The sequence below is a fragment of the Pteropus vampyrus genome, unplaced genomic scaffold (genome assembly GCF_000151845.1).
Source record: "Pteropus vampyrus isolate Shadow unplaced genomic scaffold, Pvam_2.0 Scaffold33, whole genome shotgun sequence".
Taxonomy (NCBI): domain Eukaryota; kingdom Metazoa; phylum Chordata; class Mammalia; order Chiroptera; family Pteropodidae; genus Pteropus; species Pteropus vampyrus.
The window spans coordinates 9,155,217-9,170,939 of NW_011888814.1; the positions used below are offsets into that span (position 1 = coordinate 9,155,217).

The 15,723-nt window shown below is 41.1% G+C and overlaps 1 protein-coding gene across 12 annotated transcripts in view; it reads left to right on the top strand.

The window, feature by feature from the left end:
- Positions 1-15,723, top strand: part of NRF1 (nuclear respiratory factor 1) — a 138,768-nt gene that overhangs the window by 93,050 nt on the left and 29,995 nt on the right. For 10 of the 12 annotated variants that reach the window (XM_023528929.1, XM_011357213.2, XM_023528934.1 and 7 more), the window contains one exon: positions 646-770. In XM_023528929.1, coding sequence (XP_023384697.1) covers positions 646-770 — 125 coding nt within the window. Of the gene's footprint in view, positions 1-645; positions 771-12,454; positions 12,557-13,135; positions 15,718-15,723 lie in introns of those variants that run through there. The other 2 variants (XM_011357223.2, XM_023528938.1) reach the window with 2 other exon arrangements.

The following is a 15,723-nucleotide window of genomic DNA, read 5'->3' on the forward strand; positions in this document are numbered from 1 at the left end:
AATTTTAAAATTTAAGTCTTAATTTAGTGTTGCCTGTATATACAGTAAGGCAAAGAAGAGTTGGACTTTACAGGATGTTAGTCAACCATTACTTTGCATTTGAAATCATGGATGTAAACCATATTGTTATTCTTTGATATTAATTAAATAGCAAGTCCAGGTTGCTGACACTTCATATTATCATCCATCCTTGGCTATAAAAGGGCAGTTTCAAACGGTCTGCCTTGTGTTACTGTAAAGAGAGAAGAAAAAAAGAAAACCTGTGATTGACAACCAAAATGGCTTTTGCATTGTGAATATAGATCAGGGTTTCCACTATGGCTTGCAGGCACTCAATTGATATTGATACAGAAGAGACTATAATGAGTGTCTTCTATCCTCAAACACCCATTTCCTAGGTTTAAAGAAAATCTCACATTAAATTTATAAATAAATAAGATTTGGGATTTCTCTAGCTATTTTTATTATCATTTAAAAATTATTCTTGCTCTGTCCAGTTGCACTGGAATCATGTATTTTGCTGGTAGGCTCACAACTCTGGAGTCAGTAGGTCGAAAGAAGGGTCAAAAGGGTGGTTTCTCTTGCTGCAGTGCTGTACCTTTATTCAACGTACGAACCCCCTCTCTCCTATTCTTGTACCCGCAGTGAAGCTGCCGCCCATGCTGTCGCCACACTGGCCGAAGCCACCTTGCAAGGCGGGGGACAAATCGTCTTGTCTGGGGAAACCGCAGCAGCCGTCGGAGCACTTACTGGAGTCCAAGATGCTAATGGTAAGAGAGCATAAATATTTTATTGAATTTCTTCCTCATTTCCACTTAAACCTTCATGACATGACTGACAACAAACCCTTCATAAAGAGGTTGAGCTTTGATTTGAGCTTTTCTTTATTGGTAGGCAATTGATGCCTCAGAAAATTCTAGGAGCCTCTGCTTCCTTTAACTAGTAGGAGACTTGGGGTTTCCTGGGGGGAAAAATGCCGTGGGACTGGCTGCCTAACTGAATTGCTTATTTGAAAAGTGACTGTTTTGCTATGGCAGGACTTGCTGAGAGGTACTTTAAAATATGCCGTGGGGCATATTTTATCCTTACTCTCCCATGGGGTAGATCAGTGTCTTTAATGTAGCAGACTCTCCCAGGGGTGGGTGGGTGCATCGTGGTGGGGTGGGATATTCTGACTATCTTGAGAAAGGCACCACCCTGTCACCGCAGGATCAGCCAGCAGGCTGGGATAAAGGTGCTTTTCTGGCGGGTGCTGTGGGTTCTGCTTCCTGTTAAATGTGGCCTCACCAAGGACCTCTGGATTTAGCCTTCTTCCCCAGCTCTTTGACTTCCTGGATATTGATGATATCCTGAATAAACGAAAGAGAAAAAGTTCATAGAAATATGGTATCAAAAATTTACAATGGCAGCCCAGCTCTTTGGACCTACTTTGGCAGGCTCTGAGAGCCAGTCGCCAGGACTTAGGCTGCCCAGGGGAGTGCCTCAGAGGTCTGGGTCAAAGGGGAGGACCAGCCCTGCTCTGTGGGACGTAATATGTGATTGCTTGTTAAACTCCTAAAAAAAATATATATTATATATATATATATAATTAGGTTAAATAGGTCAAATTAGTACTCTTTTTTTTTTCAATTACAGTTGACATGCAAAATTATATTAGTTTCAGGTGTACAACATAGTGATTAGACATTTCTATAAGGTACTCTGTGGTTTTGGAAATTTATTGTTTAAAGTCCTGGAAAGAGGATAGATAATAACATACATTTATTTAGGTAGAAAGTTCCTTAATGGCATTAATGGCTGAAAAAAAGTCCCTGGTACCTTTTTTTTTTTTTTTTTAAGGGTAGTCCCTAAGAATTGAATAAGATTTTAGTTGGAAAAGCCTTTGAAGAAAGACACAATGCTGTGTCTGTGTCCTCTTTTGAAAGTGGGAAGAAGAGAGTACTTCTGTCCCCCAGAGAAGAATAACATAGGAAATGTAAAGAGCCATTGTGGCTCCTGAGAATCATTTTATGTTAAAACAAAACAAAACAAAAACAAGGAAATATCAAATACCAGAACTATAGCCTGCTTTTTCTGTAGGGCTAGGGGCTTCCATGAACTAAACCAAACAGAGATAGAGTTTGTCTTAGCCAGAACACTGCAGGGTAAAGTGCATGTCATAGCCATGTATGTTCAAAATTAAAAGGACTATAGATACTATTAAGGAAAATCTCCCTTTTTAGCTGAATCCTTCCCCTGTCTCCTTACTTTTTTCTTCCCTCATCTGAGTCTAATCTACCTTGAGCAAAAAGTAGGATATCTGGCTATGTGACATTCTTCTGAAGTGTGATTGCTGTTACTCACTATGGAACTGCTGAAAATACTGCTCTGTGTGGGTTTGATAGGAGACTTTTTTATCTTTTCTAATAGTCTTAACCTGTCTGGGCAAGGAGAACAGATTGCTTTATAGTTCTGGCCTCCTCCCCAGCCTACCTTTTCCGATGGATGAATGTATAGGTAAGTGTAGGGCTAGGACCCTCAGGATCTCTGGCCAAGTTAAGACCTGTTCAGCCATAGGATAAAGTTGAACCACACCCGCCACTATTGATTCCTGGAAGCTGCCTCTTTTTAGTGGCTTTGGGTTGTGTTGTATTGATTTCAAGTTGCTGGCTGCATATGTGTTAAAGTTCTGGTCTACATCCTAAAAGCCAGTAGTTCCCCAAAGCAGGCCATCCCCAGTTTGTGACTGTCCACACGTGCTGAACTCAGACTTGTGAGCCCGAGTTACCTTCTCCGCAGCTTCTCTATATCAGCTAAGACCATTGAGTTGTGCCTTATCCCGGCAATTATAAGTGAAGACTATATTGGAAATCCAAAGAATGAATCTAACATTGGCTGTGATCCAAATAATTCTGATGTTCTGTCTGTCTTCTGACATTTTTACCCATAGTGCTATAGCATTTACTCTGTGACTGGAACCTGATTTTTCCCATTTAACCAGCCAATTTGGTACCTAGCTAGGCTTTTAAGAGTTCTCTTTTCATCATTCTTTCAGATTGTGTCTTGTTACCAATATTTGTCACTTCTGTGATGACAAGCTTATGGAGTCTGCCAGTAGACCAAGTTCATTATCAGGAAGGATCAGATGATAGCAGAACAAGGTGCTCTTTGCAAACAGAAGCTACTGGGGGAAAAATACATCTCGGATTCTAGAGTAGCGTTTAAATAACAATCCTAATAGCAGATGACTCTTCTAAGAGCAATTTGGATATTGTTCAGCCTGAGACAAGAGGAGTTTCAGCATTTTCTGGGATAGAGCTAGAGGGTATGGAGGACTCCATTGATAGAGTGTACTGACCAGTGAGAGATGGCTGGGGCAGTGTGAGGATGTGAAAGCAGTGTCCTATAGGACAGTGGTTTTCAAGTTAAAGATAATGAATGCCCCATGCATGGAAGAAATTCAAATTCCAGGTCAGCAAGGCAGACCTGACGGAGACCTTGCACCCTGAAGACTTCCCCTTTTTCCTGGACCCTACCCCACCCCAACACTAAAGGGACTACTTAGGCACTCGCATTACTTTATTTCATTTACGTTCTCCCTTCTTTAATTGTAAATGAGTCTTTGTACTCCCAGGATGGAGTTTCATGGTTTGGTTCAACTTAAAGATTTTCACAAATGCTTTGCTTTTCATTGAAATATAGAGAGAATTGCCTTAGTCTGGGAAAGGCCTCTGGAATTATTCCTTCCTTTATCTCTTTTTTTCTTTTCTTATTTATCACAGTTATTCCTTCCTTTTTCCTCCCAGCACACCTTAATACAAGAGGCTGTACAAACTTTTAAATGCCTGTTGGTTTCCCCTCACTCTGCCCTCATAGCCTAGAGCCCCTGTGCCGATGGATTCCAGGCCGTGAAGGCGTGTTCACGCAGGCTCGAGAGCTCTTTGAGTGATACCACCTTTCACCCAACCCTGCCACCCACTACTAGCAATCATCAGGGAACCAGATATACAGATCTTTTCTCTTTCTTCCTATTTCAGCAAAAATAATGAAAAATTAGAATTATCTTGGCACTTGGCCACCTCAGAAGTGCTCTTACGCCTGAGATTTTATTGCAGACTCAGGCAGATATCTTTCATTCCTAAAAGCTAGATAGGGGAACAAAACAGATAACAAGTTCTTAGTTAATCAATAAAGTTAATGGGACTCATCTGCTTCAACTGTTGTCCCATCAAACCTCTTAGTAGAGCTACTAAGAAAGTATCAACATTTTCTAAAATGGCTGACACTTTTTCTAAAGTTGCTCACGTAAAAATGGGAGGCATAGCTTTTGCTGGGTTTTTTTTTGTTGTTGTTTTTGTTTGTTTGGTTTGGTCTGGGTTATTTGGTCCTGATCACAAAAATCATTCATAATCCTACTACACAGAATGTTAATATTTTGAATTTTTAAAATATGGCCTTTTTTCCCCATTCATAAAAATTTTTAACCTAATTAGTATCACATCTGTACTCTTTTATAACTGATTTTGGAAATCTTAACCATTTTCATGTCATTAAACATATTTTTAAAGATCACTTTACTACTTTGATACTTGCTGGTATATTATTCATATGAACCAATTCCCTGTTGTTGTTAATTTGTTATTAATAATTTTATAGTAAAAATAATGCTGTTTATCTTCACACAGAATCTTGCCCACATCTCTGATTCTTTACACTCTGCACGGCCTGTAATTGCTTGTGCTTCCAGTAGCATCATCAAGAACCTGCTTCCTTGCCCTTCACCAACACTGGAGAGTAGCATGAGTTACTCTTTTTGGGAGGCCTGTTTAGTAGATAATAAGTTGTATCTTGTTTTAATTTGCATTTTTTATATTAGTGGTAGATATTTTCACTTTTTTTCTTCATATTTTTATCTATATTTTAGTATTTGTTTATTTGTATTCTTCACCCATTTTTCTTTTGTAGTCTTTATTTTTCTTTTATTGATTTAGAAAAACATTTCATATATTAGCGATATAACTTCTTTATTGTATGTATTACAAATCATTTTCTCAGTTTATTTTTATTTTACCTCCATTTTTATTTTCTTAATTATTTCTCTTTTACCTTTATGTTTACATAGACCCCAAATCAGATAAATATCTAACTATATGCCAGTTTTTCTATGGTCTCATTTTTAAATACTACAAAATATCTGGAATTTATTTTAGTAGATGGCATTAGGTAGGAATCTGATTGATACTACCCACTCCCCCTATATAATCTAATTATTCCAGCACCATTTATTCCATAAAAAGATTGAAATCTGTCCTTTCTAGACTGATTTGAAATGTCATTTTTATCATACTCAGAATTCCTAAATAGACTGTATAGGGTCTCATGTAGGGCTCTTAGGTTTTCATTCATCTATTTATTTGTTTTATTCTTTATACCATAGTATTTTTTATTGTGGTATTGTTATTAGCAGTTTGTGAAAGGCCTATCTCCAAATTGAAAAAAAGTCAGTCAGAATTCCAGAGAATTTTTTTTTTTGGGGGGGGGTGGTTAATTTTAAAGTTTGTACAGAAGAATAAGTCTTTAGTCATTTAGTCATTTTAGTCATTTTTTAAAATCGTACCAGGACTTTTAACAGACTTGCTAACAAGATGTAAAATTCACTAATGTAAGTTTCCTCCTCTTCTTCTGCCCAGCTCTCCCTGGGGCAGGGGATGTAGTCTTTGGTTGTACCCTGGCCGTGGCTACTGAACAACATCTTGAAGTGTGAATTTATTTTTTAAAAATCATCCTGGGAGTATTTCTTTTTGTTTTAGTGATAGAGGCTATGCTGATTTTATATATACTAAAAAATTATGGTGTAGAAATTGTATGTAAGTTTAATGGATTAGGGGGTTAGGTGATTTATGATGCTGGGAATTCAGGGTTCTGGGGAGTGTTCATCTTCACAGAGATGGACCAGGGGTGGAAAGCAAGTGCTCTTATTGCTGCTGCGATGAAGTGAATAGTGAGACACTGTCTCTGCAATGGTGTCCATTTTCTTAAGACCAAACCAGATTTGTCTTTCTAGACGAAGAAACTGTAGCTGTCCATTTGTGAATGCAGAATTCTTTGGAGGCTCATGTCCTGCACTTTGAAATTTTAATTTGTCCCCCCCCCTCCCTTTTTTTCCAACTTATTCAGTTTCTTTTTTTATATACTATAAATGATAGTGAAGCACACCCCACTTATGGAATACTCCAAAACAGGACATCAGCGATCTTTTCCACTATTCACATTACAGTCTGTCTCTAAATTCCATTGTCCCATTAATTTTATTTAACATTTATATAATGCTTGCCGTGTACAAGTACTCCACTAAGTGTTTTATATGTTAACTTATTTAAAACTCAGAATAACCCTTTGAGATTAACATTATTATCCCTATTTAATATGTGGGGAAACTGAGACACAGGTTTACTGACTTGACTAGGTTCACACAAAGAGTGAAATTTAATTCAGTCAACTTGTTTTTAAACCACTCTGCTATGTTGCCTTTGATGTGAGTTGTTTTCTGCCTGGACTGCACAAATAGAGTGATAACTGTTTCCCGATGTTGAACAAATAAGTTTAGGAATGTCAGGCCTTTCTCTTCACCCTGCCAGAGGCTGCTTGCCTTTGTGCAGTTTTGCCACAGTGCCTGTCTGTTCCCAGCTGTGGAGATGCTTTAGTGGTTTCTGATGCCAAATGCTCCCCTGCCCAGCAAACAGTCCTCCCCTCTGAGCATGCACGAGTGAATGTGAGCACACAAACGCACACATACAGGCTTCCCTTTGCTAGCCTGGAGGAGCCCATTGGTCTGTGTTTCTCCAGTTGCAAAATTCACAGAACCAACCGTTCAGCAGCTGGCTGTCAGACTTAAGTATTTTCAGTGAGCAGATCACTTTGCAATCAGTGAACATGTCTTTTTATTTTCATTTGATTGAGGAGAGATGGGTGAGTGCATTTTAGAACCAGGGGATGTTGGGAGGAAGTAGATGATGTTCAGAAGGAAGTAAACTGAGCCTGGAGGGTTGTTTCCTCACCTCCTGGAAGCCCCTGTCCCAGCCCTCCTGCTACCTTTCAATTTATTCTAGGGTTCTCTCAGCCTTCCCACCTGTCTCTAGAGAAATAGAGATCAAGGTGGTGGGACTGGGGAGTGTGGGAATGGGCTCAGGACAGTGTACATTTCTGCGTAGAGCAAGCTGGTGGCTAATTTGCTTCCTCTACTCCTCACTGCGCCATCCCCCTGGCTCTGCCTCCAGCCCTTGATTGGGTCCCCGCGGAGAGTTTGGAATGTACGTCCTTCTCCTCTGCCCAGCACCCAGAGACCATCTATTACCTGTGCTGTCCTGGTTAAGACCTGGGACCAGCTACCTTTCTCATACCCTCAATGAAGGGAAGTAGACTAGAGGGCTGGGTCTGTTTAAAAATTAAAGCTGATTACAAGGCACTAACATCATACTTACAGAAAAAGCAGCCCTTCTCATTTCTCTTCAGTGCAATATGTCCCTCTTCTTTCTGGCCCGGCCCCAGCAACAGTCCTGCTGCTGAGGATCCCCTTAAGATTCCTCAACATAAAGTTTCCTACAAATAAAAGACCCCACTCAATCTTGCTGCACTGTAAAACAGGCATACATTTTACTACCTATTCCAACTACCAATTCAAACTAAATCAATTTTATAATTTCTTTTTTAAAAAATCCTATCTTCTCTTCACAATAAACATGTTTTTACCTTTCTACCTCCCTATTTTTCTTTGACCTTATTTTAAAACTTTCTAAAGTATGTGTTTCCCCAGTTGGATTTAATCTCAACTGTGCTCATTGGAATACCTTTTTTAACAATTGATCCTTTGAGCAAGAGGAATATAAGAGTAGATAGATGAGGATAGAAACATGAAGTTCAGATAAAGGGAGCATCGTTCTTGGGTGCGGTCCCTGCATGAGAGATTGGAACACACGTTTCTATTCTGCAAGGCCTCCCAAGTGAGACAAAATGGCCAAAAGGTCTGTTCTGTACTGATTATAAAGAGGTGAACCCAGTTTTGTCTGAAAAAGTCAATATGTGTATTTAATTTTCTTCAAAAACCTACTTTATGTGTGTTATAAGACTATTAGGATATTCTTAACCTAGGGTACCCTGAGAAATTCTATACAAGAAATTTTTGTATTTTTCTGGGATCTGTAGCTTCAGTCAGTTGTACAAATAGATCAGAGACATCTCCCATCTCCTCACCTCTCCCCCCTAAAAGATTAAGAACCTCTGCTATAGAAAGTGGTAGAGTCATTTAACTTCGAGGGTATCTAGTACAGCACTGAGAGTAAAAGGAGGGGCAAAGGGAATGGGAGGGCTGCAGGCCTAGCTAGATACTCTAAAAGCTGCACCATTACCAAGCTCTGTGATCTTGGGCAAGCAAATTAACCTCTCTGATCCTTAACTGTAAAATTAGGATAATCATAAGGTAGTTGTGAGCATTAAATAAAATGATTCCTGTAAAGTGCTAAGCACATAGATACATCATAAACATGAAATTATCATCAGCTATCAGCATCAGTTTCTTCTCCAGCCTTCCCTCAAATACATTAAGTTGCACAGAGAACACTGTACTGTTGTGGACCCTGCTTTCTTGTCTTTAGAACACATCCAAAAGCTTACCTTATGCAGTTGAAGGGTTTATGCTCCAGAGGTGACTAAAGTGAAAATGGGAATAGATCGGAAGCCCTTTCTGTAACCTTGAGTGAAGGAAATTGAAGGAACTTTGAAGGTGACATTGTTCAGTGGCTCCTGCATTTGGTTACATCGCGCTCCTTGGGCAAGGACAGCTATGCTCTTCCAGCACATAGTTTGCAGTGGTTACTGTGACCTTTGTCATCCCTAACGGCATCATCTCTTTAAATCTCACAACTGCATTATATTTCAGCTTCCATCATGGGGGTGACTTTCTTCACTCTTCCCTTATTATCATCACTGCCGTCATCTGTTATTACTTATTACATGTCCTCCTTTTCCAGCTCTTCTTTAAAAAATGAGATGAAATGCCAGTTCTCATCTTGATAAACTATAAACTGCATCTCATTCTTCCTTTTTCTGTGCTCTTCATCCTCTGGACACATTAGTATATGGACTTGTTCCCAAAAGAGTCAGTGGAGATGTAAATGTTAAATTATTTTAGGAAATATGTCAGTGTTACTCCCCCAAAAGGGTGCTGATAGGCTTCTCTAGAGTGCATTCAATCACTTTCACCTCAGTATTTTAATTAAAGCTTAAATAAATGTGTTGAATAAATTGTAAGAGTGCATTTTCAGTTGCAGTAAAGCATGATAATAGCTTTAAAAGATGTTGCACTCTTTGATACTATGATGCTGTTTGTACCTTTAATCCAAAAACAGTGAGTTCAGTGCCCCCAGGACCTGAAGCAGGCAGCCCTGAGCTGCAGTGCTGTGTGTGAGCAGAGAATCTCAGGCTGCAAGTCCTCCTGAAAGTCCCCAAAGAACAGTACCTGTGGCGGCTGTGGGTTTTTACGCCTCCCTCCTGTAAAGTATTTGGTCTTCTTTCCCGCTGATGGGGAGACCTGAAGGGAAACTAAGATCCTAGGATGCTGTCAGACCAGGCTGAAGCACTGCCTGTCTGTAAGAAAAAGCAAATGAAGATTCACCTGTGTTATGGCTGTGTCTCCTTTGGAATCACAGGCCTTCTTTAAATGGAGCAGGGCATACTCAGAGACCTGAAAAGATTACTTCTTAGAACAGATAAGATGAGAAGAGCTCTGAGTTGTGGCTCAGAAAGAAAAGGGGCCCGCAGCTGGGGCTGACTGGGGACCTGCAGCAGTGGGATGGATGCAGCACCTCGGAACAGGACGCGTCACGGTGTCCCCCGTGGGCCACTCTGGGAGACACGCTTTCTTTGCAGACAGTGTAGACCCCATTTAAGTCTGCTAACCATCAAGATAAATGGTTTTCATTTATCTTAATGGAAACATATTGGTAGATATCACACCAGGAAAATAACCGTTTCAGTTTTGCTGTTTTTGCCTTTTAATTATAAGCATTGAGCATAATTATTTAGGACTTTCATCTTTTTCTTTCTTCCTCCAGTCTTTCTTTTTTTTTACTACTACTACTGTTACCACCACCACTGCTACTGCTAAGCAAGCTCTCTGTGCATTATTCAACCTGGGCGTAAAGAAGGTATCAAACAAGTGAAAGTGGTTCTTTATTATTCATCTGATTAAACTTAGTTGGTGCTGGTCACTATTTTTGCAAGATTATTTAAGGAATGGTCATAACCATATTTTTACTCATTTTAGAAGATAATGTCATGATAAATCTTAGCAGAGGAGAACAAATAAATAGTGTTAAAACCAAGTCTTAATGTGTGCTGTCCAATAAGGTAGCTGCTGGCTGTGTTGTGGCTATTTGAATTTAAATGCAAGTTAATTAAAGTTAAATAAAATTTAAAATTCGGTTACACCAGCCACGTTTTAAGTGTTCAGTAACCATGGCTTGAGGTACTGAATTTTTCATTGATTTTTAACTTATTCGTATTTAAATTTAAATAGCCACGTGTAGCTAGCGGGTACTGTCATGGGATGTATAAATACAGAACATTTTCATCATTGCATAAAGTTCTGTTGGGTAGTGCTGATCTAAAGGCCAGAGGAGAAATTCTGTGGTCTTCTGGCAAGTCGTGCCCACTCTGTACAGAGGAGGACACCACAAATACTTTATCAGCCTTGCCTCCCTGTGACCTTCTCAGCTCACGGACAGTATGGCTTTGCTTTAAAAGAGAGAGGAAAAAAAAAAAAAAACTACCATGTGACTGCAGTAATCCACAGCCAGTAAACAGCTGGGCAGCAGGGTTTCCAGAACTGGCCTATTTTTGTGCACCGCAGAGTCCCAAGCAGGAAACCCTGAGATAGGAGGCAGTGGCGGCACTTAGACCCACTTCCTAGTCCCTTTATTCCCCAGGACACTTGTACATTTCCACTTCGAAGCCCCACAAGTACAAATTTCTCTTCCGGGATACAGGCATCTTCAGGCCAGGCTCTCTCATGGATTTATAGTGACCCTGAAAAGGATCAAATAAATATCCAGGGCTTGGTGGGTTACAAGGCTGAAAGAAGCCATTACTATTGGATGAATTTTAGATTTCACCCGAAAGTGATGGCTTCTTCTTTAATAGTAATGAAGCATGGCTGCTTCTAAGAAATGGGAACATGGAGATGGGTGATGGGGCTCTTGATTCTAGAATACCGAAAGGCGTTTACAGTTCTCTGCCCCATGTGTGTTACCCGCCCAGCTCTGTCACGGCACTGAAGCTTGTCCTCCTCTCTCCTCCCTTCCAAATGACCTCTTGAATTCCAAACTGCCTTCCAGAATAGTTCTCAGAGGGAAATGGCAGTTTTTCTGACTCTTCAATTTCCTACAAGGGAGATACGTTGATGTCACCAGTTTTAGGGACAGCAGACAATATTTAATCCTATTCTCTTTAGTGCCTGGGGTATCATGAGCATGCAGTAACTCTAACGACTACCACTGTGAGTATTAAACACTCACACTGAATTGGAAGGAAATTAATCTTCTGAGGGTTCACTGTTAGCACTTCAGGGACACATTCTGAGGATCTGGTCCCATAAGCCTCCATTTGGAGGGAGCAGGTAGTGAGTCTCATGCTGAGAAGCCCCGTTTCAGAAAGCTATTACTTATGGAAGCATATGTCCCTCAGGCATGCTGGCCAGGCAAAACTGAGGTTCAGTTTTCTGAATTACTAGGCCTTTCCTGCCCCTCATCAGACATAGCCCCCAACATCAGGAGGGGTTTCCAGTTGTCAGTGTTCTTCAGTGCCTTCGTTTATGTCCTGCAAAGATGCCGACCTGTGGATACCTTCAGAAGGAACAGGATTGCCTCTTGAAAGTGTCTTTGTGGGTTCAGATTATCTTTTTCTTTGCTCAGTCTGCAAGTCCAGAGGGGTGTGCCACCTCTCGATACCATTATAAACTGTTGTGGCCACAGGCATTCATGATTTGTACACCAGGAATTGCTAATCTAGGCTCTGCTACTTGAAGACTTAAACACTGTTGAAAAAAAAGAGAGCTTTTTACGAAGAAATGTCAGGTCTTTGTAAATACACTGGTCTTTACTCTTAGGACTCATCTGAGCCGTGGCCGTATCCCTCAGATGTAGCTTTTAGATGCTTACCATGTTAAAAGCTGAACGCCTCCAGAGTTGGTTCCTCGAGGCCCCAGAGGGAATTAGCACATGTTGTCAAGCCACAGTGGTCTACCTTCATCTACTCCTTGGTCTGACTGTGTCAGGTATTCTCAGCTTGGGGAAACGATGAGCCAGGGACATTCTGGGCAGAGATTCCCAAGAAGGTGCCTGCCATCTGGCAGATGGACACCATTCCCAGTGTCCTCAAGGCCAAGTTACATGTTTCGTTATCTCATTCTCCTTCCCTTTAGGTCCCCAGATCTTTCTGAGTCTTTGTATTCGAAAGACAGATTCTGATCTTAGATGATTCCAGCTCCTTGTAACCAAGACAGAATCTTGGTGCCACGTTGCAGGTAATATTCTGTAAAGGGATTTTTTGTTTTTTAAGTGTACCAAAACCAGAGCCATAATTGGACAAGTTTAAATGACTCCAATTAAATGGATGAAAAAGTGGGTGTTTTCTTTTTAACTTAACATGTAAAAAGGGGATTACTCACTGTTCGCATAAGACCCAGAATTTTATGACAGGAAAAATTCTTCAGAATGAAGTTTTAAGGTTCTTGGGTAAAGGGGACTTTCCTCTTTTTATTTATTCTTCCATTAGGATTTTGAAGGAATGTCAGTGCACTGTTATTAACTCTCATAGCTTGCACATCACAGCCAGTATGGTGTGGGGCCCTCTGGCTCTCAGGTTACCTGTGTAAATATAGGGATTCACTTCCCAGATCTGCCATTTGCTTAATAAAGAGCAAATGTGCAGAGCCCAGCAGCAGCAGCCTGGCAGAGCAGTAATCTGAACAGGATAGACATGCTTCCCTTTGTGTGATGCTCTCTCTCCGTCCTCCTGCCAAGAGCAGGGTATCAAATGAAGGGGAGGTTGTGGTTGGAGTCAGTAAAGTGAATGTCTAAGTGGCACCTGCTTCATTCAACAGATCTGCTTTCCCGGGGCCTCCCACTGCACATCTGCTCCTGACAAAGCCTCTTTTCTCCTCCTGTTGGTGAGATTGAGAGCAAAGGCCCAGCAAGGAGACATATTGGTTTGGCTTTGTCAGCACAACTGACTGTGACATTATAATTACACCAAATCTTCATTATTAGAAAGGCCCCAATTTAGAGACTTTCAGAGCCTAAATGGAGTTTTCGAAGTGAAATCTATAAAAACATCTTTTCTGTTGTAAACCTAGCAATTGGATCTGAAAATCATTGAAGGTGTCTATATATGGAAACCGAGACACTGCTCTGAGCGAGACTACAAAGACCCTGCTATCAGATTGGCCCATAAAGAGGCATCCAGCAACTCTTCTGACTTTGTCCAGCCCAGCCTCTCCTTACTGCTTGTAGCAATATACTGTACAGCTATACAGTATTGTTCTCAAATGCTGATAAAGTTTCTCACCTAGGGGGTGGGGGGTGTTAAAAGAAGTTTTCGGGGTGGGGCAGCAAAGGTAAAACAAACAAACAAACAAAAACCTGCAATATAAATAAGGGAAATGCCGGAAAAATATATTTTAGGTGAATGCAGATCATCTGATTTCAAATTGAATTTCCATCTAAACGAAGCCACCTTTTATCACGTGTGCAACTGAAGCACATTTATGGTGTGGAGTTGGCTCGCCGGAAGCTCTGGAAGGGTTCTAGAGCTGCAGTCTGGCTATTTAAACTTAAAATCGAATAAAATTAAAGATTCAGTTCCTCGGTCACACCAGCCACATTTCAGGCGCTCTGTAGCCATCGTATTGGCCAGCACACAAATAGTCCATCTTCACAGCGAGTTTTAATAGGAGCATGGTCTCAGAGACTGGTCTGAACCTCTGGAAATGCCTTGACTGCTTAAGTAAGCCTTGGAGTTTCTATTTCAGCCTTGTTGGAAGGGGAAAGGAAATTTGCTTGAATGTTTTTGGAAAAAGTCCTTCCGGCATGTTACTTAAACTGCAATCTTTGCCTTTTATCTTAAAAACTTTTTTCCTCCAAAAACCTCATATCCTTTCCCTACCCCATCCCAACCCACCCCCCTGACAAAATAAAATAATGAATTGTGACCATGAGAAAGGACTTTACTTGTAGGAATGTCCCCCGCTCCCTGCCGTCCCTTTCTTAAGCCTTCACGGTCCTGCCCTTTGACTGGAGAGCACTTTTCTCCTTAAAAGTGCTTCTGACTGACAAGAGGGCACGTGAACACTCAGGGGCCAAGAGTGTGTATATGAAGTGTTCATTTTGTGCACCACGTGGGGTGTAGATGGCACTCCTGGGGCTGGAACTAAGCTGGTGGCACACCTTCCATTCTCAGTGACTCTGGGGACCAAAGAGCAAGACCTGGAATCTTGCTTCCTCCATTTGTCTGCTTCTCATAGCTGCTGCACGGCGGCTTTGACTCCTGAGAGAGAACCTATGTGAAATAACAACACTACCTCAAATTTAGATAGTGTCTTTTTTTCTCAAGAATTTAAGTCGTGTAATATAATGTTACTTATCCTCATAGCAGCCCTATGAGACAGAAGTGGCCTGTTGGTTTTATAAATATAAATAGAATCAACTCTTAGTTGCCACATACAGATTAATCTGTCATGCAGATTACTTGTGACACATTTTAAATCCTTGTACAGTTTCTCTAAGCAAGCCAGCATAAGCCTGGACCATCTCCTCCGCCCCCACTGAGCTGCTGAGTACTTAAGGAATACAAATTAGTTTTCATATTAGCTTAAAGAAGACATAATTAGGAAAGTAAGTCTGCTATTAAAAAGCACATCATAAATTCCAGTTTAGAGGGGCAATATCGAGGAAATGAACTACCCTCCCTTTGGCTCACCTAAAAGCTGACTGTAAGGTCTGCTTTTGTAAACATGCATGCCGTTAGCACTCAGTGTGCTGACACGTTCACCGAAGGGTTTGTAAAACTCTCCCTGGGTGAATGTCAGGGACAGCGTCGTACGCCCAGCAGCAGTGTGTGCACGGGAGGCATTCTTCCTTCGGCTGCGCCTCCGCAGCACATTCTGCTGGCCTATCTTGCCCGGTGCTTTTTCAAAGTTCTGTGTTGTTGTTGGGCCTCTGTATGGCAGACCATGCCCATTGCAAATGGATGCTGACTGAGAGTGCTGCAGGGGCCCACCTTTGGAGAAAGAAGGAAGCAGCTGCTGGGTAGAGTGACCGCGAGGCCGCCCTTCCAGGTGGATTCCTGTGATGGTGGAATCCTGTGTTCTGTAGTCTCCATCGCGCTGGCACCTGCTGGTTCTAGCAACCGTTGATGTTTCTGTACAGACCCCCTGTTTGACTAAGAATTACAGTGGTGACCTCTCTCTTCTTTTTTAAACTAAAGTTATTTTATAAAAAACTTGTCCCTGTTAACAATGTGCTTGTGGTAAATACGGCCCAGATAGGAAAGACAGGATAAATACTTGATCAAAATGAAGTTTTTTGAGGTGGATTTCTTTCTGTGTTACAGCAAACCCTCCAACTATCTATTACCACTTTCCAATCAGCTGTCTTCGGGTGTCTCACCGCCTAAAGCAAATTTAATTCTGCC